The sequence below is a fragment of the Synchiropus splendidus genome, chromosome 4 (genome assembly GCF_027744825.2).
Source record: "Synchiropus splendidus isolate RoL2022-P1 chromosome 4, RoL_Sspl_1.0, whole genome shotgun sequence".
In the NCBI taxonomy this organism is placed as follows: Eukaryota; Metazoa; Chordata; class Actinopteri; order Syngnathiformes; family Callionymidae; genus Synchiropus; species Synchiropus splendidus.
The window spans coordinates 31,186,997-31,213,318 of record NC_071337.1 but is presented as its reverse complement, the minus strand read 5'-3'; the positions used below and the strand labels follow the sequence as shown (position 1 = coordinate 31,213,318).

General features: G+C 43.7%; 1 protein-coding gene across 4 annotated transcripts in view; it reads right to left on the bottom strand.

Annotated features, from left to right (window-relative positions):
- Positions 1–66: 66 nt before the first annotated feature.
- fhod3a (formin homology 2 domain containing 3a) overlaps positions 67–26,322 on the bottom strand; it is a 44,415-nt gene continuing 18,159 nt past the window's right edge. Inside the window, exons 4-29 of one of the 4 annotated variants that reach the window (XM_053862799.1) lie at positions 21,869–21,936; positions 19,366–19,471; positions 17,777–17,871; positions 17,531–17,642; positions 17,359–17,453; positions 16,991–17,134; positions 16,661–16,896; positions 15,622–15,738; positions 15,052–15,432; positions 13,634–13,693; positions 13,101–13,235; positions 12,932–12,982; positions 10,320–10,543; positions 9,321–9,638; positions 8,239–8,918; positions 7,790–7,930; positions 6,840–6,998; positions 6,575–6,757; positions 5,156–5,275; positions 4,928–5,089; positions 4,446–4,636; positions 4,172–4,376; positions 4,055–4,078; positions 3,699–3,900; positions 2,295–2,459; positions 67–1,719 (exon numbers count right to left, since the gene is read on the bottom strand). In XM_053862799.1, coding sequence (XP_053718774.1) covers positions 1,643–1,719; positions 2,295–2,459; positions 3,699–3,900; positions 4,055–4,078; positions 4,172–4,376; positions 4,446–4,636; positions 4,928–5,089; positions 5,156–5,275; positions 6,575–6,757; positions 6,840–6,998; positions 7,790–7,930; positions 8,239–8,918; positions 9,321–9,638; positions 10,320–10,543; positions 12,932–12,982; positions 13,101–13,235; positions 13,634–13,693; positions 15,052–15,432; positions 15,622–15,738; positions 16,661–16,896; positions 16,991–17,134; positions 17,359–17,453; positions 17,531–17,642; positions 17,777–17,871; positions 19,366–19,471; positions 21,869–21,936 — 4,451 coding nt within the window. In that variant the 3' untranslated portion in view covers positions 67–1,642. The remainder of the gene's footprint in view (positions 1,720–2,294; positions 2,460–3,698; positions 3,901–4,054; positions 4,079–4,171; positions 4,377–4,445; positions 4,637–4,927; positions 5,090–5,155; positions 5,276–6,574; positions 6,758–6,839; positions 6,999–7,789; positions 7,931–8,238; positions 8,919–9,320; positions 9,639–10,319; positions 10,544–12,931; positions 12,983–13,100; positions 13,236–13,633; positions 13,694–15,051; positions 15,433–15,621; positions 15,739–16,660; positions 16,897–16,990; positions 17,135–17,358; positions 17,454–17,530; positions 17,643–17,776; positions 17,872–19,365; positions 19,472–21,868; positions 21,937–26,322) is intronic. The other 3 variants (XM_053862800.1, XM_053862801.1, XM_053862802.1) reach the window with 3 other exon arrangements.

Below are 26,322 nucleotides of genomic sequence, written 5' to 3'. Positions count from 1 at the left end.
AAGGAACACTCATGGTGCCACCGAGGCACCAGTTTGTGTAGGAAAAACAGACCCCTGTGACTGTCACTCAGTGGTTTTTATTGATGAATGTGTTGACACAGCATTTCAAGTGGAAGTAACAGACAACTTGTGGTATTATTTCAGTGATGTTCCCCGGGTTGATGAGCTCTGACATCACTTCTGTCCCTTCATTTCATTACAAGAATTCACAGAAAATAAAATTCTTTTCTGGTACCGTATTTCAGCTATAATACAACTTCTCAGCGAGATTAGAAAATATTACACAACATAAACACCACACCTCTACTACAGTACAGTTGTCGCAGCTGACAAGGGCATGTATGGACTCAGCTTTCCTTCATATTTCTCCTTAAATTATAAAAGCCTCGTTTTTCTGTCTTTTTACACTTTACAAACAGTAAACTTTGTTTGGAGTCACCCGTTCTCTTCTGCGTTCCACAATTTAAGGTGCCAAGTGTGTTTTGAAATTAAAAACAAAACAAAGCAGAAGCTAATAAATACTGTATATGGTGTCGCCAAGACTCCATCCTGGACGAGTCAGCTGGATATGAATGTGAACGGAGGAGCAGCAGGGGAGCGTAATAGGAGCCAGCCACACTGGAAAGGTGAGGCTTCCCTTTTAAAAGTACAGGCACACGTTTGTTTGGAAACCTCTTTGAGTGACAAAACTGTTCGCAGCTGACAAAAGGAGTTCAATCCCCTCAATTTAATATTTGCAAATCACGGAGTCATAGTGGATGTCGTAGATCACATGACCTCAACAACATCCTTCGAGTCCTGTGATTTCACAGACTGGATCCATGTTGCAGTTGATTCAGTCAGCCAAGTCTCTGCGCTGTCCACAAGACAAGTGAGTACCCTTCCTTTTGAAGTGTTTAAACTCCTGATCAATTTGACTTTCTTATGGCTGAGTTGGTTTAATAAATATTTTTTTTAGGTTCATCTAAAAATGTAATAATACTACTAATAATACACATTTTGTAACCTACTCATTTTGGTAGTATTTTCCAGAAGATGTAAAGATTGAAATTCAGTCAAATTTACAATATAAATTAATCCTTTTAAATTGTCATACATACTTGCTTGTTCAAATTGAATCATAAACAATATCCATTGATATTTGTCCCCAAATTTTAACTTGTTTTAAAGTAATCATGTGGAAAAAGTGAAAAACATTTTGACACTTTTAAATGGAGATGTGGAAATGGAGAATGTGAGAAAGTAAAAGGTCTTCAACCCAACCTTCTGCTAAATACAAAAATAGTGGAGAGTGAAGGGGGGGTCACCTGTCGTGTTGTCAACAGAGGGGCTGACTTAACTAACTTGACTTTGCCTGGGATATAACGTGCTGCAGACCTAATGTACGACAGCTACGTCCTCGTCTCATTGGCCTGCGAGTTGTTATTCGTAACTGTTTAATGCCCAGAGAGAGACAAGGTTGTTCACAGCATGTCTAAATATAAAGTCGAGGCAGCATCTGATCCGTCCTGTTTCATGACAACGCCCAGCAGATTCAGCACTCAGGCACCACCACAGACAGAGGAAGCTTCGGGCTGGAGCATGAGGAGAGGAGGCCAGCAGTGACGATGAGGCGGAGGCAGCGGCAGGGGCAGGGTGGCAGCTACGAATCTGGGGAGTCAGTCAGACCTAAAGCCAGAGCCTCCTCAGGGGTCAGACCGTTCTTCAGCGTCCGTCTCACTGCAGGAGAGACACACCAGTCAGAGCAGGTTCATTGGAAAACAGGTCATTTCCCAAGTTCTGTTTGATGCATATGAGACAAACAGCGCCACCTGCTGCCTTGATCCTAAAACAAAACTGTATATGACTGAGACATGAGAGACATGCATTGGAAGGTAAACCTCCTGGGTTTTTGAGTGGTCGCCGCCTCAACGTCTACCAGTCCTTTTCAGGCAAAAGTCTCAAAACCTATTTAAGATTTCCAATGATTCCTATCATTTGACTGTGTTGTTGTGCTGGCTCCCAAATACTAGCCCATTAACCATACATTCACGAGAAATTGGTAGGAAATCAAATGAGATTGTTTTGCTTAAGAAAACTTCAGAATGGCGGAACAAAAACCATTCTGTGCCACTCATCCAGCATTTCCACCCTGAGGCTTAAGCTTTTGTGTACAGATGCAACTTACACGTGATCAGTCAGGTGTTAAAATGTGATAACACAAGACTAGTTTAGAGTTTAACAGCGTTATTATTTTGACTGACTTTTTTTCATTGAAGATTTGGACCGTCATCCCCCGCCCTTCTGGCACTCACATGATTTGCGGTTGGCCCTGGATCGTCTCCTCTCTCTGGGCTGAGTTCTGGTTCCAGGACCCTGCGTGGCCGAACGGACGATTCGCTCCATAATCTCGTCGGCAGCATCGTCGCCGCAGGTCTGAGCGTCGTCCACAGGTGGAGTCCATGCTGGCATGGTCCGCCCTGCGGAACAAGGTACCATCTATTGTCAGCATGTGCGTTTGAATTCCGGATAAAAATGCACAAGATAACCAAACACCTGTGACCAACCTTTGTATCTTCCTTGATAGATAGTACTAGTGCAGCTGCTGTAGTTCAGATGAAGGTCATATTAATAGAAAAGCTTCAGAAAAGTGTTATGATAGTGGACTCCTGAGGACAAGGAGACTGCTGGAATAATAATATTTCAGATGTTCAATAATTTACTCACCAAACACACCACAAAGGTGATGCCATGTCATAACTGGTAATCGTGGTTGCCTCAGCCTGTACATACTGTATGAGGTAAGCAAACCCATCCTGGAATCAGACCAGGAGTTTGCAGTGTTGGGATGCTTGCTCTGTCCTGCCAACTGTTGTACACCCCGAGTGTATGTTAAGTTGCAAGCCATGATCATCAGCTTGATGGCTGTCGACCCACCCAGTCCCCCTTTTGGTGCTTCCTATCGCGGCACTGTTGTTCTCACAGTGGTGCCGTGCTTTGGGAGTATTACTTATGACTATTCTCATGCTGGGAGCCGAGTGATTTCCTTGGTGGTATCTCCATGTTGTGAGAGACTCATGTTAATCGCTCCGTCCCAGGGATTATCCAGGAAACAGCCACGTTTTAGTTTAGGAGAGTGGACAGCAGGAAGGCTGCTGGGGTGCACTGTGCTCAGTGATGTGGTGTGATGTCCAACAATAATCCCTGTGCCAAGGTCAAATGAGTACTTCCACCTCCTTGGTGATGACAACACTTCATGAACGAGGTCAACTCCTGAACTTAGCAAGTTTATTTTTAACATTTTAGACGTCTACAGACACCTGGAAGAGCCAAAACCGTGAGCCAGGCTTTTATTTGCTGATTTAAACAGCTTTTCATAAAATGCAGCCTCATCTTTTATTGCCTGTAATTTGAAGTTCCCCAGTCCCAGTTTGCTGTTGCTCTTTAAAAAAGACAAAGCCCAGCCGTTTGTTTCGTGGATGACCATGAAACCGTGTTCTGAGTCTCCCACACTGGTTCTGTCCATTTGTCCCTGCCTGTTCTCAAGTTTACAGCTCAGCTACAGAACAGTCAGGGACCTCCACCTGGAGCCAGCATCATGCATAGTGAAGACGTAAAGATCGCTGATCTCAGAACAGTGTTTGACTCTAGTCTAGATCCCTGAGTCAACACCTGCTGCTGTAGCTGAACATTTCCAGTCTTGTTTTTATCACTCTCACCTCCTCGTCCTGGTCGAGATCGAGTTCGTGTCCGCAGTCCTGGGACACCGCCACCCTCCTTGTCTCCACCAGTCAAGCTGGTCCTCAGCACCGCTTTCATCTGCTCGTGCTCCGCTGCGTCCTCAGCATGCCCCAGACCCCGAGGCTGCTCGCCATCCTGACTGCCACTAGGGGCGCTGTTGCTGGAAGCATATTTGCCAGTCTGAGGAGAACAGACATGCGTGTTAATGTGAGCAAAACAACCCACATTACAACTACATGCAGAGATAAAAGATTGGGAAAAAAAACGTGTCTCAGAGAAAGGGTTATTTGTTTCATGCACACGCACACATATACACAAACGCACAAAACGTCACCTCAATTTCCTCTTCATCATCAGACTACAGGTGGGAGGGGGAGGAAGCGGGAGAGGAAGAGTCAGGGCAGAAAAGGGAAAATGAAGGATCTGGAATGGGGTTGTGAGCCATGCTTACTGGATCGTTTACATCCATGATCATCTTTCCTCTGGTCTTGTTGCGTTCCCGGTGGTCGGCCCGCTTTTGTTTCTGTTGCAGTACTCGGTCTCGGGTGGTCCGGTACTCCAGAGCAAACTCACTGAGAATCTTACTGAAGCGGTGGACGCTGATTTCTCGGACGCCGTAGGCCGGGTGTCCCAGGAAGATGAGGAAGGAGTGGAACCTGGAGCATCGAAGGCATTCAGTATGCACACACCTGGTGAATCAGCCTCAGATTATTTTAGAGCATCACCTGTTAATGATCCTGCGGTGGACAATCTTGAGGATGATGATCCTCTCTGCACAGTCCTTCAGGAAGTCTGACATCTTCTGCTTCAGCTGAGGCTTCATCTCATGCTTGGCGATCATTTTCAGATGGTCCCATGATGCTTTGCAGCGCCTCTCCATTTGACACAAGTTCTCCTGAAGCTGGTCAAAGTCCACCTGAGGGAGGAGAGACGACAAATACTGTCTTCATCTTTACTTCAGAAGGTCTGTGCAGACTGCAGATGAGTTTTTTACCCACAGGACTAGCCAACAATCATCTGTTCCTATTCAGCGTAATAGCAGGGACTCAGCAACTTCCTGTCGTGGGAGTTTAAATCTGCTGAATCTCAGCACCTGGGCTCCACTCAGCAACGTGTCCTCAATAAGAAAACCCTGACCTATCTGATGTATGTCACGAGATGAAAGCTGGTGTTCAGGCAGACGTGTTGACTGGGCTCAAGCACCAACCTTTGCAGAGCGAGTGATGGCCCCGATCTCAGAGTAAAGGTCGGTGCTCTGCGGGAAGTTCTCCACCACCACAGAGCAGGCGTGATGAAGCAGAGACTGCTTGTGCACAGTGTCTTTGACCTCTGGAACCTTCTCCAAATATGTCAGTTCAAAGCCTTTGGCCTGAACATAAAAAAACATCTGTTAAAAAAAAAGTTCAGTTTGATGACTCCACTAGCTGTAACTCACATTCGTTCCATTAAGGAAGTTCCCAATTGACAGCAGTGTGGACAGAATGTAACCCAGAGTTTTGTTTTTCTCCAGCTGCTCCATACCTTCTTTCAAATCCTGCAGTGGCTCGGCGACTTCCTGGAGATAAGAGGCACATCATTAACTCAGACTGGCGAGACAGGTGTCTTCAGGCCATTTGGGTCCTAAGCAGGTGCTCTGAGGTTTCCACCATGAGGTCACTCAACTGCCTCAGACGTCCTGTGTGGCAGCATCGAGTTAAATGACTCTTCACGATGAGCGCAGTATTGTTCAACTTCCCCATGAATCCCTCACTAATTCAAACCATCCCTCATAGCAGAGCTTCAACCACTCTGAAGATTTGTGGTCAGGATACATGCCTGCAGTTGGCTGATGCTGTATCCTGCAGAAAGTCCTAAGAATCATAGGGAGTGTTTCATGCCCAAGACATGAACCAACAGTTGTCGTGAACTAGAAGAAGGCACAATCACTCAAACGCTAACTCCATTCCTTGGCGGCAAACAGATTCATCATGGTTGTGTACATAGACAGTCAAGACTCGGACAGTGGCACCTGGATGATGGCAAGAAGTTGGACTCCAGGACAGGCATAATGTAGGAGAGACAATAATGTCATGCTATTCAGAGCAACTCAGAGCATTTATGTCCAGAACTGCGGTGAGATGCATACAAAAGTGATGGAAGGAACAGTGCATCAAGAGAGCATGGACACACAGCTGACAATGCACGTCAATGTGCGGCCGGAAAGGAAAATGGCCGACACTTGGTTTGCTACAGGTGAGCCAAACTCGTGGCACAGTTCAATAAATCATGTTCAAAATCCCTCCCAAATAAGCACTTGTGAGGTGTTTTCAGTCTGTAACACAAAATGGGTTCAAAGTGAAGCTTTGCAAAAACAGCACATTGGGGAGGTGTAAATTACCACTCAAGTGAACTTTCAGGTGAAATGTAGACACAAAGTCAGCCATCCGCTTTACATGTTGATGCATAGATGATTCAAGACAGTAACACGTTTCTACTACCTTGTGATATTCAATTGGAAGGGGCTGGGGTTGGGAGCCACATGGGGGGTGACGGGTACAATCATCCCCAAATGTCAGTATCTCCATTCACATTGTGAATCCGCCCAATATATTTGCCCATTTTTGATCTATTGACCCAGTCGGACAGCGGGTGCTACTAAGGTTCTGGAGGTCCCACTACACAAGGACACTACACAAGTCTGACAGCAGCACAGTGATACTTTCTGCGTGAGAAAACCTTCAGCAGCGTTTGCAACATCCAGATGAAACGACAGAACACCAAAATCAAATCACTTCCAGCCCATTTCTACCACACCCTGAAAGTTGTCGCTGTGAGACACACCAGCTAGAAGTTGTGATTCCTGTTGAAAACAAACCTTCTCCGTCGCCTCATAGTCCATCTTGAAGGCCCAGAGTTGAAGTCTGGCTGACAGCTCACTGATGGAAGAGAGCGTGAGGAGGAACTGCTCTGCTGAGCCCAGCGGGATGTCAGGGTTGGCTAGCTGCGCCTCCTGGATCTTCTGCTTCTCCTCCTCCGTGGGAATCATCGTCAGGATTTTCTGGAGGGATGCAAACAAATCAAGATTAGCTTGCTCTGACGGTGCTGATGGTTGGTAGTGTACCACCACCTGAGTCCCTCACCTCGATTCCTTCCTTGTTGAGTGCATACTCATCGAAGTTGAGAATGGCCGTCTTGATGGTCCGAGGAGGTGGCAGCACCGTGAGTCCGATGTTTATTGCGTTGCTCCTCTTGGAATCCAGGACGATAATCTCCTGCCGCTTGCCGTCAGCCGCAGTTTTCTGGGAAACCAGAAAGAAACGCAGCAGCAGGGTCACTGCGGGGTCAGCAGCATCGCTCCTCAGCCCACCACTGGTCTCATGTGTGGCCCTGCTTTATGAGCTTATGAAGAATAGCATATCCAATCGCGCTGTGTTGACTACAGACGCCGGCGGCTGTATGTTGGTCTGTGCCATGTTTACAGAGGATGAAAGGGTGTTTAAGCCTTGAGACCAAGCTAACCATGTGTTGGCCCTCTAAGAACCACTTGAGCCTACATTAACTATTAGTGGGAAGAATTTAAAAAGTTCCACCACGTGAACTGTTACAGAGACGGGATGAGACTTGTCGCACCGCTAACGTGCACACTAGAAGGCGGCTACTTGAGAGCGCACAAATAGCCGTGCGAGCTAACGTAACTGAGCTAACTGTTGACAGCAAGTCCAGGTAGGTATTGAACTTTGGCCTGCTCTTCAAAAACAAGCCCAACAGCACAGCTCCACATATAGTACAGTGCTTTAGCGTGTGGTCAACACACTTCTCCTCTGTTTCCTGGATGGCACAGAATTGAGGGGAAATTTTAGAATATGCAGTTTTGCTATTCTTAATCAGGCCAAATATGTAGATTAGACAGCGGCAATTCCAGCAGCGTTATTTGAGTTATCCCTCTGATCAATGCTAGTTTCTTATTTGTTTGGTCATAAACGCTGCCTGTGAAGCTCGTCGAAATGTTCTAAAGTCAAATCCAGTCCTCTGCCGTGCATGGTCGATCAAATGTCTTGGTAAATTGAATTGCTCCTTCCAACTGAACTACCTTTGTCACTGGCATTTCCTTGGACTTGGTCTCGAACAGGTGCTCCAGTTTTGCTGTATCAATCTTGACTGAGTCCAGTTTGGACCAGAATGAGTCCCCACTCCTCTTGTAGTCCCGGTACTGTGCATCTGCCGGTCGTATCTAGGTGGGAATATGAGGATTAGAGCTTTCAGGCCCTTGACATTAGCAATCAATATAAACCTGAATATTTTTTCCACACGACATCAAGAGCTTATGAAGTAAGAAAGATTGAAGATTGGATTCACTGTATTCTGCTAATGTTTGGCTTTGTCTTCAATAAACCTCCTGGCATTAACTTGTATAATTTCTATCCAGTCTAATGCATAAATGTTGAATTACAGTGTGCTGCTGTCATCATTTGGTGCAATTAATTGAATTCATGACTCATGAAAGATTGATGTTTTTGTTTCAGTTGTTTTAGGTCTCACCTCACTCCAGAAAAGCCTGATGGTCTTCTTCTTCTTATTGAAGAGAGGAGGCTCTGGAGGAGGAGGTGCTGGCATAGGAGAGCTAAAACAGGGAGGAGGAGGCCTCATAATCCCAGTCAAAGGAGGAGGAGGAGGACATATTCCAAGAATGGGTGGGGGAGGGGGTAAGCGTGGGAAGGTGAAGGGAGGCGGCGGAGGGGGCGGGAGGTCACCACAGCCTCCCATGAATACGGAGTCTAAAATGTCTTTGTCGTCTTCATCCGTCAAGTCGGTGAAGTTGATATCACCGATGCGCAGCTCCCGAGGACTAGCCAGGAGCTGGTCCCAAATAGTGTCTGATTCTTTCTTGGGTGGCGGGGCGGGGGGCTCGCTCGCCTGGCAGTCCAAGTGAGGGTGGGGCGAGTTGAGGTCTTTGATCAAGTCTCCAAACCGCTCAGCAATGGGCTTGATCTTGCTGACTTTGCTGCTGTTCTCCTGCTGGTCGTCCACCGACTGCCTCTGCCCCTCCTCATAGGTCTCTTTGTCCCCCCCCTCATCCTTCTCCTGCTCCTTCTCTGCATCCTCCTCTTCCTCCTCCTCATCACAGGGCTTCTTGTTCTGGGAATACAGCATGTCCAGCATGAAGAGCTTACTGTTGAGGAGCTTGCTGCACGGCTCGGTCACCTCTTCTTCCTTGAAGCCTGGGGAAACGGCGAGAGGTGCCAGCATGATAATATTGTCTGGGCAGTTAAACGCTTGTCCTCCTGAGAACATCAAACTCATGTCCTGCAGGAGGAATCGCTTATTCATTCCGTTCCCATATTTTCCATTTAACTATCCCCCCCCCACAGAAGACCTGAAAGTACACTCGAAGCACATTGTCTGTTTTTAGTGAATTGGCTGATGCTTTCTGATTTCTCAGTAGTTACAGTACAGCTACAAGAAATGTCAGATGAGTGATCAGGATTATGAGACTGAAAACAAGTGCAATTATTTGGTTATTTAACCAAGACTTTTGTTTACCGTGTGACAACTACGTCATATCAATAAAGAAACCATTCCAAAGTAACACCACATGACAAGAGTGAGGAAATATGACTCACCATTCTCATTGCTCGCCCGCTCCTCTCTCTCCAAAGTGCTGCTGGCGGAGGAGATGCTGGAGGCCGAGCAGTTGTCCTTCTCATTCACCTCCTCATTCTGCCGCTCCTTGTCACTGAGAATGCCACTGTCCTCCTCCCCAGCCTCCTCTCTCTCCTTCACCGGCTCCTGCTCCTCCTCTTCACCTTCCTCTTCTGCTTCCTTCTGCACTTCCTCCGCCTCTTCTACCCTCACGTCGTCCTCCTCTTTCTCCTTTACTTCCGTCTCCTCCTCTTCAACAGCAGCTTCACTCTCCTCTACGTTCTCGTCATCAGCATCTCCTGCCACACAGATGTGGAGAGAATGTTATCTTTAAACGAAAAACAAACGTCTGTTCATACTCAGAGCCGTCCACTGCGACATGACCACGGTGAGCGTGATAACACAAACACGTGGGCCAGTGTAAATAATACAGCCACTACTAAAAGCTTGGCTGTTGCTGAAACCAGGAAATGAAGAATTAAGTTCCTGTTTACGTCAAAACAAACTCATGTACACGGTACACATAGCTACAGTCGGGCCACTGATGCCGGCAGGGTTAACATAACATGGCGCTCTGTGGCCTCCTGTTTGAACTACAGTGCCGCCGCTCAAGGGTCTCCCTTCACCCTGCGACAAGGCTGCACTCTCACGCAATATGTTTTGGATCCAGCACTCAAAAAGCCCTTTGAGAAGCCAACACTTAAAAACAAGTCCATTTCCCACACTTTGTTGTCTAATTTGACAGGTGATGATGATAAATCATTGTGAATCAGCCTCACAATCTTATGTGTGGAGCAAGCATTTAAAGCAGAACTTCATGTTACATTTTCATATCTCATTTAACATATATGATGGATAGATGGATAGACGAATGGATGGGCAGATGGATAGATACTATGGCAGCCAAAGTAAATGTCCCAACAACTCTCGTGATGCTACTAATGCCAAATCTATCTATCTAGGAGCTTCAAGTCACCTACCAGTCTCAGACACGGCGCATGAGGTGGCTTCAGAGACGACTTCAGCATCATGGTCAGCTTCTGCGTCTTCCTGTGAGGCCAGGGAGCAGGGAGAGCTGCTCCGGGACGATGAAGGCCAGGTGTCTGACGGCTCAAAGGCCGGGCCAAGGTCGGGGCGAGCCCTGGATGTTTTCACACGGTCCCTCTCAAACTCCTCAGCAGCCAGACGCTCCACGTTTTTATACCTGAGGGGGAGGATCACAGGAGACAGAAATAGAGTTTGCTTTTTTTCGCCGTCTGTGTTGGAATTTTCCCCATGGATCCAAACTTTGCTGCAATTGTATAAGAACTCCTGGTAAGATTGTCTATGCTTTGATGCCCACTGACTATTTGAAGGGAAAAAAAATACTGGAGAGCACCAGACAGAAACAAACAAAAAAAAAAGAAAATCGGATCAGGAAGTACTCGTTCCCTCTCTCATCCTTCCATCTCCTTTGCTTGAACTTAACTATTCAACCTGCAGGTCAGAGCCAAGGTTTTGGGGGCTGAAGGATCGACCCTCGCTCTCTCTCACCCTTGTCTTATTTTCTTAACCCCTCCTCTTTTCCCACCGCTAGTGAATGTGTGGAGCTTCTGTTCAGGGTTCATTAGCATCAGGCCACTTTGGAACGGACAAAGAACTGGATACTAATGTGTTTGTAAGGAATTAAGTAGAACCGGAGCAGAGTGGCTGACTGTGAGTCCCCTGCTTCATTTTATGATGCGCTATAGATGTAAATATAGAAGTGCACATTTGTTATACTCTTTCACTAAAAGTTGTAATATTTTGGCCACAAATCATGACAAAATACCAGGTGTACTCAGAACGACTAAAACCTTAGAGCAGATTTTCAATACAAAAGTTATAACAGAGCTTAATGGTATGTTATTGAGTCTTTACAAAAAAGAAGCTGTTTTTATTTGCTCCAGACTATTACACTTATTTCAACTATTTTCATCTATTAAAACATTAAAACATGTATTTGTCAATCATCATCATTCTACACTGAAATGATCAACTCTGCAACATATTTTTGTGGTAAATTATGTCCCATTTGTAGTCTCCACCAGTATTTTTTTTTTCTTCCTTCAATCTATTGTAGTGTCCAACTCAAAACCAACCAGCTCATTGCATGTCCACTGACAACGACAACAAACTCATGCTGTTGTTGTAACCCACAAAGTGTGCAGTGTTCATGCGATTGTTCTTCTGTAGAGACTCTTATGTCGCTCTCTCCAGACTGTATTTTACATTTTGGCCCCACTCAAACTCAAGAACGTACTGAAGCACAAATCCTTCAGATTTGAGATTTTAAACAAATCCCATCACACTTTGTGTTCATGACCAAACAAACTTATTGTGGCTGTTGATGAAGTTATTTTTCAGACAATATAAACAGATGAGTAATCTCATCATATTTTGGGGAACAGGCCCAGGGGCTGCTAAGGCAGCACATTGAGACCAAGACATAAAAGAAAAAGAGGGAGCAACTCAATGGCACCAGCCACCAGTGTAACTACAGCTTCATGAAACCGCAAGTTTTGATGGAGAGAAATTGATTGAAGTCAATTTATTTGAAAGAGTGAAAAATGCCATGTCAGCGCTCTAATTTCCAAATAGGAAAGGCATGTTGCCGTGGGGGGAACTATTTACGGTACCTCATTCTCCATTTCTGTAAACAGTGGGATTGTTTTGCAGTTGCGGCTGTCTTGTTGTTGTCTTTTATTTGCAGCTACATCCCTCTTCCATTAACACTTGTTTACTTCCACAGCTGTTATTTCCTACCTGCGTCTCATTAGTTTGATCCCTCTCAGTTCCCCTGCCAGCTGGCTCCCACCACTGCTCATGAGTTACCACTGGAGTATCACTTTCTGTTTTCAACCTCGCACAGATTTGAGCCATGTTACCGCCACTCGGCATTTATGCAGCGCGATTAGCCATTCACCTTTCCACTTAATGCAAACTTAGTTCCTGGAAGTGTCCAAAGTTACTTCATAATAGTTACCTCATAATAGCTAATTTGTATTTTACCTCCAGTAGCAAAAACAAGACATTGAGACCTGCTAATGTTCTCGATAACTGACAGCAAAACACTTTAACAGTGGACATAAAAGGTAGAGAAAAGATGCTAAGCTTTGAATTGTGCACACAAACATGCTTCCCTTAATCCGAAATGAGACTGCACATTTGACAAGGATGTTGCACATCGTAGGGCAGGTGGAACAAAAGAGGTGGCTCTCTGGAATTGTACAAAAATTCTAATCTAATTCTAATCAGAACATGTGTCAAAGTGTAAAGTCAAACCAATGTCCAATCTTCTGACTTCTTGGCATTCAGATGGATTGAGAAAATGAAACCAAGAATTTCTTCTCAGCAAGAGGCACAGCACCAAACGTAGGTGTGAGACAGTCATCTCATACAGTTTTGAAGTCTTTAGTCAAGAGTAAATGTACAGCATGAGTCAATGGTGTCGCACTTGGCCCTGCCAGCACAGAGACCACTTTCACCTGACAACTATTACAAGATTGAAAAACAACCATGACCTGAAACACCATCCAGTTTTTTGCTTAGTTTGTTTAGGGCACACCATTACCTCTCTTCCCGCGCCTGCCGAGCCTCTTCCATCTTATCCACAAAGTCGCGGCTGACAGATGGAAAAAAAATAAATAAATGAGAATAGTCTTCATATTGCAAAAAAAAAAAGCACAGGTGTTTCATTGACAAGGAACAAAGTACTCTCTTTTTTGAAAACGTCTGCCTACCTGTGCTTGTTTCTCTCCTCTCTCTCGATCCTCTGTAGCCTCTCCTCTCTCTCCACACGACGGCGCTCTCGCTCAGCTGCCAATGATTCCTGATGCTGTCGGTATGAGGAGGAGAGGAGACCTCCTAGTGCTGGTCTAGGGTCGTGTTGGTACAAGAAGATGTATCAAGCTGGTGAGCAGATGTTGCATCCAATAATTTGTGTGACTACAAATGTTGTGTGCCTCTCTCGACCTCTGACAGCCACATTTCCAGCTATGTGTCATGACCCCTACTGCACAGTCAAAGCAGTTGACTGAAACTAAGGTGTGTCACTTTATAGCAGAGTTCACCAAACTATTCCAGAAAGGGCCGCAGTGGGTGCAGGTGATTCCTAAATAATGTTTTCCACATTGGACACTTTATTCTGTACACATGTGCGACCACTCCGTGGTGCCACATATGTACAGATTAATTCATGTGTTTACAGCTCCACGGTATTTTGGGGATGTTTTGATGCGTGTGTTTGAACATGAGGGATGTAGAGCGCTCCCACCTGGGCATAGTGGGCGTGGAAGGAGTGCTGAGGGACGTGTAGGCTGCCAGACCACCATTCCTGTGGGACAAAATAGATGACAGTGAGTAACCCCGGCATTCAAGCAGTTACATGAGCCGACGTTTGCAGACCAGTCAGCTGAAAGAAAAGAATGTGACACCATTTTTTAGTCTTGACAGAGCAGTGATTCTTAACCATAGGGCAGCGGCCCATGGTTGGGCCGTGAGCGCCACCTAGAGGGCCACTTGAAGTTTGTTTGTTTTACACCTGTGGGCTATGAGGACTGCGAGATGCTCAGTTTTAAAACACTTGCCACATATGGTGGCAGTAGTGTGTCATTGAATTGACTTGACAGCTGCAAATTTGTGATAGTTAACAACTATGGAGAAGTTCTTGAAAAGAAAAAATGAGAAAGAAAGTGATGGCTCTCCAACAGTAAAAACTGGTCACCTGTTGGAGCAGTTTTTAAACAATATTTTATGGCAATACTTTCATTTGCACTTTACTTATCTTCTTAAGAAAAAGAAAATATTTTATACTCAGACATTGTTTTATTAGATTTATTTTATTCTGATTTTTATTCATGATGTACAGTTTCCAATTTTCTCAACAGTTAGCATCGAGGGTTTTTTTCTTTAGTAAGTAGTAGTTCTTTAGTTGCTGCTGGTTTTTGCTGGTTGCTGGACTTTTCGATGAGAAATATCTTCATCATCACCACTGACTGCGATTTACTGTCTCCCTTCAGAGGACAAATATTCAAAAACACTTTGCCGCACGTCTGTCTTGATATACAGTTGACCCAGCCGTTACATGGCCACTTTGTTTTCCCCTCAGGAGCATGTTTGAAATGAAATGTAACTCAGTTTGAATTTATAATTTGTTGCCTTGCAGCTCTGAGAAGAACTCTCCAAATGGACACTACGAAACTCAGCACTGAGCCATACTTATTGTTTCACTTTTGAACCCAAGCAAATTTCTTCTCATTTCCAGTTTCATGTTGCTCATGAGCAAGTCTTTTCTCACCTGATGCATTATTCAACAACTTTCTCCCTCTTGACAAAACATTGCTACAAACAAAAACACCCTCGACTTTGAAGGATACAGTGAAAGTGCTAGTTTAGCAAAAAGAAACCATCAGAAAGGTGCTTCAACAGAGGTTTGGTGAAGTGTTTATGTGAAATATAAGAAAAGCAACATAGTCGTGAAGGCAAGGCACTGAACGGTGAAGGATGTAAAAAGAAATGAGGAGAGAAGATATACTGTAGGTGTTAAAAAACATGAATAGAAGTGAAAAGCAGGGGTTGTGACAAGCATAAAAAGGATGGAAATAAAAGTGAAGAACTGAGCTCATGGTCAAAGCCAGAGAAAAGTGACGGATATAGGAGAGATGTCATCAGAGCTTCTGTTGTCCCTCTGACCTTGGAGGCGTCACTTTTGAATCCTCACTGGTTTTGTCCGGCGTCTGCTCATCCAAGTCATAGGAGAAAAGGTGGAAGGGCGAGTGGGGTTTGTAGGGCACATAATCTGAGGAGGAGCAGGTACTTCCACGCAAGGGGGGGCTGACCTCCTTCGTCGCAGGGACAATCACCACGGACCTTTTTCTGGCCAACAAAGAGGCCAGAAGGGAAGGTTGGGCCGGGGGGCTCTGAGGGGAGCTGATCTCAGCTGGGGACTTTGGTGAAGGTGGTGGAGAATGGCTGGTGGTTGCAGCAGTCTCATCTGTGTCATTTACTGTCTCGTTCCTGGAAGTGATGTTGACTGACTTGACAATTGTCCTGTAAACTATGGATAATGGATTGCTAGGAAAAGAAACGTGTTACACAGCATTAAAACCAAATAAATATTTCCAACTGTATTTCACGTGTGCAATGAGGCAGGACCAAGGGGTCAACAGAGATAGCACCCACAGCAGTTGAAACCACAACCTCTTAACTTCCCACAGAGCCCAGCGAAAGGAATTATGTAGCTCCAGACATAACCTGAAATACCTGGGCTTCCTCTGATCAGACACTGAGACATCCCCCATCTGTTCATCCCAGTCAGACTCAGTGATTGTTGGAGTCTCCTGTGACGGCGCCGCAAACACATCCTCACATTCCTCCTCGCTACGGTCAAGAGGATGGACGACATGAAGTGATATTGAGCAAGATATATTGAGATAAACTGAGAGTCACAGACACATGGCTTTCTGGTGTGGAGAATTAGTCAGCACATGCAAGGTATGTTTCTTCACCTTCAGTGAGACCTTGTTTTCTTGAAGTACCGGCGCCAACAGTCCTCCAGAGGAAAACAGTCTACACACATTTTGTGCTTCTCCAAGAATATAAACATAGGTACAAACTAATGGCTACAACTTCTTGGCAGTGCTTTTGTTCCGTATTCATAGTGCACCATGTTCGGCAGTGTGTGATGAGTACCAAGGATCTGCCAGTCTTCATGTGAGCATCTGTTGTGCTTGTAATTGTGATGGTCGTGGGAGATGAAATGTAGAAGCCTCAATTTCTGCACTGCAGCCTCAACATACATGGACATGTCTTGAGAACAAGCAACAATGTATTCAAGAATCAAACAGAACACGAGGCAGTGTGCTTTTTGCTTGCCAAACAAGACTGTGTCGGCAAAGTTACGCAATAACGACAAGAGAAAAGTAGCTTTACCTGATAACCTCTCCAGATCACCATTTTGCTTCAGAAGCGTGACATACTTGTGACTAGTTGAAAGCAGGTTTGCATCACACAACTACATTTTTAGTCTTAAAGACATGTCATCTGTTACCATGTCATTGTGGGCTTTAAGTGTCAACCTCTCAAACAACATGAACTTACATGGATGGAAGACACCCAGACAGTGCTCTGCAGGAGAACACGCAATCAGGATTGTCAATGTGCATATATACTGCTATATATATATATATATATATATATATTTACACAGTAAAAGGAAACGTCTTGCTGGACATTGGTAGTGTCAAATGAAAGACAAAATTTAAAAGGGTATATCTGTGTGGCAGGAGACAGCCTTCCTCACCTTTCACTCAAGTCCTCTATTCTCTGACTGTGAAAAGGGTGGAATCCAGCTCTCCGTGGTGAAGCCGGACTGGCAGGGGACGCGTGGCCGGACCGTCCAAGCGATGCTCTCCGGCTACGCCTCCTTTCCAGGCCACATCTCTTGTCCCCGCCTCCCAGACTAGCTCTGCGACGGTCTCTGCGTCCCATCGGTGGTGGCTGGCTGTCGTCGTCACCGTCCTCGTGTCGCAAGGTCATCTGGAGAGAAATTACATGAGTAACCTTTAATGGTCTGTATTCACTATGTGGTGTGAATTTACTAGGTGGTTTCATGGAACGCTGAGAATGTCACCTCATAGATGTTGAGTTGTTCGATTAAATCCAGATCAGTGCCCTTCCTCCCGAGGTGCCTTTGGGTCACAGTCTCCATGCCTTGCTCCTCCAGACCATCCACCATGTCGTAGAAGGAGTCCTGGTCCGGTAATGCTGCCAGTGTCTTTGGCAAAACACATAGATCCATGTTAGTGACAGGCAAAACAAAGGCTGAGATTGGGAGCTCAAAAAAAGCTCCTTTCCTCTTTCACCTCCGGTCGAGCTGTGCCAATAAATTTCCCAGATGACTTTCCATATTGGTAAAAAAAAGTAATAGCAATTAAACAAGTAAAATAAAAAAAACAATTAATATTAAGTTGAGTTAAAATCATTCAAATATCTCAGTACCTTATTTATGAGAGTCATTGCATAGACCAGCAGCTCTGTGTCCACCCCGTCTTTCTCATGTAAGATCTCCATAGCGTTGGACCACGGCTTGCAACCTGAGAGTGAGAACGCCACTTAGCCAACAAGGATCACACCCTTACTATGAAGCACTTCAGCCTTTAAGATTGTGTACTTTGCTTTGTGTCCACACTGCTGATGGCCTGGATGAGCAGCGGGGCGTTGGACTCGGAGTACTCAACGAAAACAAGCAGCAGCTTCAGCGCTGTTTTCACTACAAGGCGAAACTGATGAAAGACACGTCGTCAAGACAAGACAAGATGGATGGATCGACAGATGGATATAATAATCTTGTGCAAATGCACCAATAATCAAATCTAGAGAGAGAGGTATTTTGACATCAGGGGTGATGAGCGTGTACCTTTGAGCCCACCAGTGTGTACAGCCACTGGATCGTCTCTGCGTGGCCAATGACACCATTCATCCCGTCCACGTAGAGCATGATCTGGCCCAAAGCTGGCGGGAAAACACGTCAAAAGAGATGCAAGAATGGAAGTCAACAGAAACGGCTTTCACACTCTCTGACACAAGGGGGCGGTGATGCCCTATAGTGCACTCACAAGGTCGATCTACTAGGAAGAAAAATAGAGACTGCACTATCACTACACCATTAAAAAGAAGATGGATGTCCTCACTTTGAGAGGAAGAAACTTGAGTCGACCCTGAATCGTCAACATCCACGCTGCATTAGGAAATTACAATTTCTCTATAAAGAACCAACAGTCCATTGGTTCATGACCCACTTCACTAGCTATGGCTACGTACTGGCATGTTGTCAGTCTGACCCCAGACCCTTAGTGAGGAAAGAGTGTGCGTGTCAGTATTTTAGACACCCATTCCACAGAATGATTTTACAGAAAAATACAAATTTAAAAAAGTAACTAACAATCACAGTTGTTAGTTATACATTGTTCTCTTTTTTTTCAGAGATGGATTTGTTTTTTGATCTGAAGCAGGTGATGAAAATCACATTGACCTAAAACAATTGCATCGCTTTGACTCAGCTGAGTACTTACAGGAAACCAGCGTGGACTCTCATGACCTGTTGGCTCAGTCGCTCAACTTGTCATGGCAAGGATCAGATTCTCATACGAGCGTCAGTCAGTGGGGCTCACTGGTATCAAAGCTTAGCCAGAAATTTAAGTGGAGCACTGATTATTATTGTTGTTGTTGTTATTATACACAACTGTTTTCTATACTATGACGTAAGATGGTAATAATTTACTTCCAAACAGTTGCAGTTATTACATCAAGTCCCTTGGTCCCTTGTACTATGGTATGTTTTGCTCGTGGAAGGTTTCCAGAATTGTTGCATGATACAGTACTGGTGTTTCAAGTGAGTCCAGACTCAAGGCTGTTGGCACTAAATTCATGGCCCTTCACTGCCTCAAGAAAGAGCTAACATGGAACGTATTTACATTACTTTTGGAAGTCAGAGGAAACACTGACCTTAAAAAAAATGCACAGAAAAGAACACAAGAAAAGATAAGAACATAAAAGGAAAAGCAGAAATTATTCTCTCAAACTGAGTTATTCAGAGATTTGCAGCACAACATGTCACTGTCATGAAAATATCAAAAAGATGGTGTATAAAAACAGTTGAGCTGGTACTTTCACTAAACCTTAATCTGCCTGCTGCTGTGATGGACACAAGTGGCACACAGCGTGAATTAAAAAGAGAGCAAAAGATTTCTAATAACAGCTCAGCTCTTTACAAAAAGATAATCTAAATCGACATGGACAGAAGCATTATCTAAATCTCTGTTGCTCTCAGGAGGCTTACAGGGAGGTTTGATTTGCTCATGTTTACTTGCTTCGTGTTGTTTTTGAGTCATTTTTGATATTGTTTCTCCCCCATCGTTTATATATCAAAAAAATCATCTTAAATGCAAAACTTATTGGATCAGCCCTGTGAGTGATTTTGAAATATCAGGAGTAAAGTGACTGTACCTCTCAGTATATAGTTCTGGTAGTTCTGGTCCGCTTCTGCTCCCACTTTGATCAGACATGTCAGACCTTCAGCCATCACAAACTCGTGGACCAGATCTTTATCGTCCTGAAGCAACAGAAAACACACTGCACTTGCATTCGACTAGTTGCAGTACCACTGATGAACACCAGGGGCCAGTACCGAGCAGCATGCAGATGTGGGAGAAAAAAGTTTTCATCCGCCTCATACTTTCTAAGTACTTGGTGCAAAAGGTATTACTACCAGATATTGACTTGATAATGGGATGGTTCATTTACTTTGAGTTCCGTTTTGAACACATTCTTGTTATGCAAGTTTTCTTGTAAACAATAAACAAATGTAATCTGCATTTGTTTGTGTCTATAATGGAGCTACACCTTTTGAAACACAATAAAATATTTTTCCTCAGATTGTGTCAAAGTTTAAGGGAGTCGGGAACCTTACTCCGCTAGTGATTTAGCAGCAACATAAAAAAAGGTAAATGCACTATACATACATAGAGAGGGCAATCAAAGATTTACAGGAAAATTCAACATAATATACAACCAACCAAGCACGGCTGCCATCTTAATATTATTACGTAACCGTTACTACGACTATAGTCTGCCTGTATTTCTACTGAGCCGAATCCAAAAACCTCACATGAAAATGACACGAGTGAAGCTGGTTGTCTAAACAAAGTTGGGTGAGTCACCAAGTGCACTGTCAAAACATCCACAAGGAAACAAAGCTCCATTATAGCCACTGTCACTCGACAAGTTCTGAGAAAGTAACACTATATGACACACCTGCTGCTCACAACAGCCACTCATGCTCATTTCCTATCACCAAATATTTTAGGTTAGACAACATTAATGGAGTTTCATCACCTGCCAGCACTACATGAAGGTATACTGATGATCCTGCTATCATACTCAGGCTCAAACTACGGAAACTACAACTCCCATTCTTCAATCTGATGCTAACAGTAGACAGTATTTGAGGAAAACGTTCTCTTGCCTCGATTACAACAGGTGTCGATCAGGGCCAAATCTGCCTTGCTAAGTCATTTAGAGAGTCAAATTGTCTTCCTTGGCACAAGATCTACCACCAGCGTAAGTTGCTTTTGTGACTATGACGATTACGTGAAGGCTTCCTTTCAGTGGGCTGTTTTCTAGGCAGAGATATTAAATCTCAACAATTGATCTGGAAACTGGAAAAAATTGCAGCAGATGGAAGAGATTTTGACAAAAGATTGCAAACTATAGTTCTGCTTTCAGTAGATAAAACTGTGTCTTTTTCTTTGAGGCATCACACAAGTACAATGAATTTATATTGACAGCAACTACAGAGACGCTCAATGCAAAAGCTAGCCTTCAAAAATGAAAATATTTGTAATAATAAATCATAATTTAATAATAAATAATTAATAATAAATAATTTTTCCCTCCCTGGACTCATAGGGATTTTAGCCCTGTGAATGTTGAATGATTAAGTGGGCAGTGATATCTCACCACAACCAGACAATATTGGTGACTGGAGGTGGTGATGCTAAGCCAGGGGCGCACAACGACCGCAGCAAGTCAGGAACGGAGGAACAAAAATTCACATGTCCTAATGATTCCAGAGAATCCGATCATTTCTCACTGCTCCTGAACACAAACAGTTCTCGATCGTACGAGAGTATAACATCTCCAAACGCGTCATATGCTAAAATCAACGATATTTAATCTACGATCTCTGAGATGCCATAAAACAGCAACACACTGCACAATCCAATATGAGTTCGCCACAGAAATTATAATGTAAAAAAAAGCGTAGATAGAATATATATTTGACCTGGGAACTGGGGGGTGCTCTGACTCAGTCACTAATTTTAAGTCACTTTTGGTATTGTTACTTGTATTGAAACTGCTGTTTCTAAATATCTGTTTCGTTGTGGTTTTTTAACAAACAGTTCCCGACGTGGCCGATGTGTTTGCACATAGAGCAACATGACACATCGATGCACAGATTTTGACATGGACAAATGTTTGTCGTCACGGTAATCGATGACTTCAACTAATGATCACAGCCCAAACATATTTTATATGACTCAAGTAGCCACATCCGCCTTCTTAATGAGGGTCATGGAGTCACCTGTTGGAAAACCATTTCAGGTGATGACTTCACTTCAAGCTCATCGCGGGAATGCCAAGTCATTTCTCACTTGTTTGTCTACTACACAATTCCATAAGTGTTCATTCATAGCTTTGATGCATTCAGTGATACCCTACACTGCAAACAGCCATGTAAATATTTTTTATTCTTCTCTATTTTTGGTCAGTGTACCACGTGTTTAACACACAACAACATGAGGTCATACTACAGTTTCGGACGGGAGAAGCATCTGATTCTCATGCTGAATCATCATGCTGGGTCATGAAGCGCATCCAATAATCACATGAGAGAAACAGATGTTAATACACGCCAAAAAAACCTAGGTGGATGGATTTTCCTTGTTACCTGAAATATCTGCTTGAGCGAGAAGAGTGCCCGTCTCAGGTCACGTCCATTGGAGTTATACAGCCTTTCTGCACAGCAAAAAAGGGAGACAAACACCGATTATTAGAGAGAGAATCAATAACACAACAGAGATTCAGACTCTTCATAACGCTCACGAGGGATGAGCCACACCTTGAATTCCACCATGAATGATGTTCTTCATTTTAATGACTCAGTAAAATGAGACATGCTTTCTCTGTTGTTCAGAGAGGAGAGTGAACACAACTCTTCTGATCACCTGAGGTGACGGCTTCATCCCAAACTCTCCTCTTGTCCTCACAAGCACTGCAACACGTGCATGGCCTTGCGCCTTACACAAGCGCGTACGCACGCACGCACAGACACACACACACACACACACACACACACACAGCAGTGGTGATTAGAGTTGAAGCGGAATGTTAATGAGCTGCTGGCCGGTCTTCAACGGTGAGGTATTCAGGTCGCACAAAGAGCTAGGAGTCGCAACCAACTCTTCAATATAGTTACCCTTCTTACTTCAAATGTTGCACTTTGTTTCAATGCATTTGTTTTTTACTTTCAGCTGATACAACATAGAACTTCTAAAAGGAAAATTCAGACTGTCACACATTATTATTATTATTATTATTATATGTCCTCAAAAAATAGCCTTCTTGAATAAGTCTGCCAAAAAGAAGAATAAATATACAGTATATCACCAGGGCTGACATTTTGCTACAACTCAAGCTCATTTTAATGTTTGACTTCCGTCACATTTTAAGACCCAGCTTTGTCAGTGGGTCTCAACTCGTCTTTGAATCTTTCCTTTCAGGTGGATAATGCACTAAGCCTAAACCGTAAAAAAAAAAAGTTACCATGAACACAAACAACAAATTCTCATATCAAACTGTCAGTGTCATGTCATTTCTTAATATTATTTATTATTAAACTTATGCAGCCATGTCCTGTCTGTCTGTGCAGATGAGGTAGACCTGCAGCTAGTGATGGGTAGATGAGGTATCATGAAACAGATTTGCAGGTGGGTGAAACAGTGTCCTAATCTTCAGAGGCCACTAGATGGCTCTTTAGCTAAGAACTGACGTCAGGTTTCATTAAACTTTCAGTTGTTCCACGACCATTACATTTTTCAGTCGACAGTGCAATGTGGTGGCCTCTGAATATCAGGAAACTGTTTCATGAAACCTCGTCAACCCATCACTACCTGCAGCTATCATGAGGTTCAGCAGGACAGAAGGTGAAGGTTGGTGTCTCCCTCTCATGACCTGGGAACTTGGGGGTGCCCTCACCCAGTAGCTCAGTTTAATCAGGCTGAGCACCAATTTGAGGTCAGTTTTGGTATTGTTCCTTGCATTGAAAATGTTTTGTTATATTTACATTCCATTCTCATTTCTTCCTGAGTGAAGGAACAAGCTTCTCTCACTTCAGACTTCACCAAAAAGATTTTCTGGAAATGAATGGCTTCTATTGTTTGAATGGTCTGAATTCATCTTTGAGAATTATTCCATGGCCAGGGATAAGCCAGACATCTGCATACGCGGGTGCTTCCATTGGCCATTTGAGCTGCTTCACAGCAGGGGTGAAGACCCTCACGAGTAAATCCAGGGTTTGCGTGTTGGTTGCAAATGCTTTCGACTATCATAGGAAAGAGGACAAACAAGATAATAATGTGGAGGCAGAAGAAGGGATTAACAATGAAACAACCTCTAACTCAGCATCCTTCAACTTGACTTAACATTCTGTTGATTAAGGTTCATATGAGACACAGCTTCTAGACCACAGAGACACCTCGACCAGAAAGCCAAAAAAGTACTGAGCTATCTATCAAGCCACTCATCTCACATGAAAAACATCTTAAAAACAAATCGACTTACATGATTCAATAACTGTGTTGGCTCTTGGCAAAAGCCATGTTCCAGGATTGGACTATTTGGGGAAAGTGCAGTGTTGTAACAGCTATGCAGCTAGAAATACACTCTGCTGCTCAAACCTCAACAAAGTTTTTCCAAACAACAGTCATTTGTGATGGAGCAGCAGGAAAAAAGAAGAATCTTTTCTGTAGTTTTCAATCGTAGGAAGAGACACTTATCATTATCACGGTATAATTCAGTACAGCATATAACATTGGCTAAAGATAACTCACATCCATTGTAATAGTGTAATAACACATTCTGTATGTGAAAAAAAAGAATTGTGTAAAGAGGTTAAAAATGTCAGCGATGCAATAGCAAAGGACCTTTCAATCTTAAAAAAAGGTTTTCAAAACCATATTCAGCAGATTATCTGTCCGTCCATTTGAAAGAGCAAAGCCAGTTATTAGAAGCCATGGCCATGAGTGCATGACTCCCACATGCAGGTGCATACACTGTAGTGTACTCCTTTATTGCCGCTCACCCTTTGGTGGAGTCAGTGCTACTATTTCTCTTGATTTTCTGTAGGTGACGCTTTGGCCTGAATCACTCCCTGGCAAACTGGCAGTAACATGAATTAACATATCCAAGGGTGAAAAGCTGATTTGACCCAAGTGGCATCAGAGATGTCTGCGATCAATCAAAAACAAGTCAGTGACAACGATAAGGCTGGACTTGAGCGACCGCTGGCCCACTTCCTGGCCTCAAAAGCTTGGTCCCAATTCATATTTTTAGACTTGTGTGTCTGCCACAGTTTGCCATGATCACTGTAAAATGCTTCTAATATTCGCCTTCACTAAGAGAAGTAAATACAAGGGCAAATATCGCTAATATAATCTACAATGTGCGCTGCTATCTGGTGTCTCAACATTCATGTCACGTTTATAGAACACTACTGTACTCCAGAACAAGCACAGGTCTCTGGCCTTCACACACATTTTACAAGACAAGTTTCTCAACCTGAAAATGTCATATGCCACAGACATTAGTTCAGATTTCCTCTCAGAAATTGCTGGTTGCCTTTGTGCCTTCAGCAAAAACACTGTCGTCTGGAATGGATGGAGGCGTGAGATAAGGATTTGATCGACTGAGCTGAAGAGATTGATAACATAGTGACAGCTTAAATAGCTCTTGGTGGGTTAAATTCATGAAGACAAGCGTGCAGCTCAAAGGTGTACAGAAAGGCCTCCACCTGGAAAATAAATAATCCTGAATGTATTCAGTTTTTGCATTGTTGAATTCATCAAATGACTTCCAGGCCTTCCATATGTGACATATTGCGGTACAACAATAGGTGAAGCAGAGACACGACTCCTTTGAACTACACACCATTACACAACATAGAAAACAGCATCAATAACAGCAGAGTGGGCAGGAGTCTCATCAGGTAGAAACAGGGATTCCCCACATCAGTGCTGTCAGTTAAGTCGATCAGCCGTCCCTCCTTCTTCTCAGCCATAATGAGATTAGTGTTGTGACCCTTCAGCTTTAACTAATCCCAACATTTGCAGCATTTTCACATCACACAACAGATGCTGGGTCCAGATAAACCCCACAATCATGTTGTTATTTTATACATAGCTTTGCATGGAAGTCAAAATCAGTTGACTCACTCTTCTTCAATGGCTTGAGATGTGAATACAAATAAAGACTAGTCTGTGGCTGTGAGTGATACATCAGAGAATTTTGTGAAAATAATTTGTACTGCACAAATGATGCTGGGATTTGATTGTAAAAGACAAACAGGAACTAGATTGGGTTTACTGTTTCTGATGTTACAGCCTTTCAGCAGCCCAGATACTGAACCAAACTAAACACACTAATATATGACCCTCTGTTTTTTTCTTCCCCAACATGTGCCAAGACTGACATCTAGTGTAGCAGACAGCACTTACCTTATATATCTGAGCATACCTCCAGAGATGGAGAATGTTGATCACAAATTTGAATCTGGTAAACTTGAATCTCAATATAAATATATATCTGTCAACCTCAAATCATCAGTTGTTCAAATGGAAGGTGTCTTGCGACCGAAATGTAGTTGCTGTTTGCTTTTGTCATCCGCTCATTTTCCCATTTAATATCATCACGGGAGAAGCAACCTAAACAAAGAACCTCAGATGAACTTTTCTTTAAAATGCAGGAAAGAAATAGTAAAATAATAATGAGAAGAAATAATCGCTCCAATGTGTCCTGCAACACTTTTTTCCAATTGTCCACTGAATCACAATAAAAATTATTTGGGGATCATGTGAAGCCAGACGGCAGCCTTGTTCACACTCATGGAGGTGAGTCACAGGCCATGTTTTTCTGAGAGTCAAGTAGGAGGTAGGCGTGTCCCAGCTGCTTCTAAATCCCGGCTATAACCGCTGACTTTGATTCTGGAGGATTTTGATGTCCAAAAAAACCCACCCTCGAACCAAGCGGCTGTCCAGGCCAATCAGTCAGCTGGCTTTTAACTCCGCAGTGGAGATCTAAAATAAAGCCGCACAGGGGAGCAAAGAGGTGTAGTGGCATGTCGCTCAG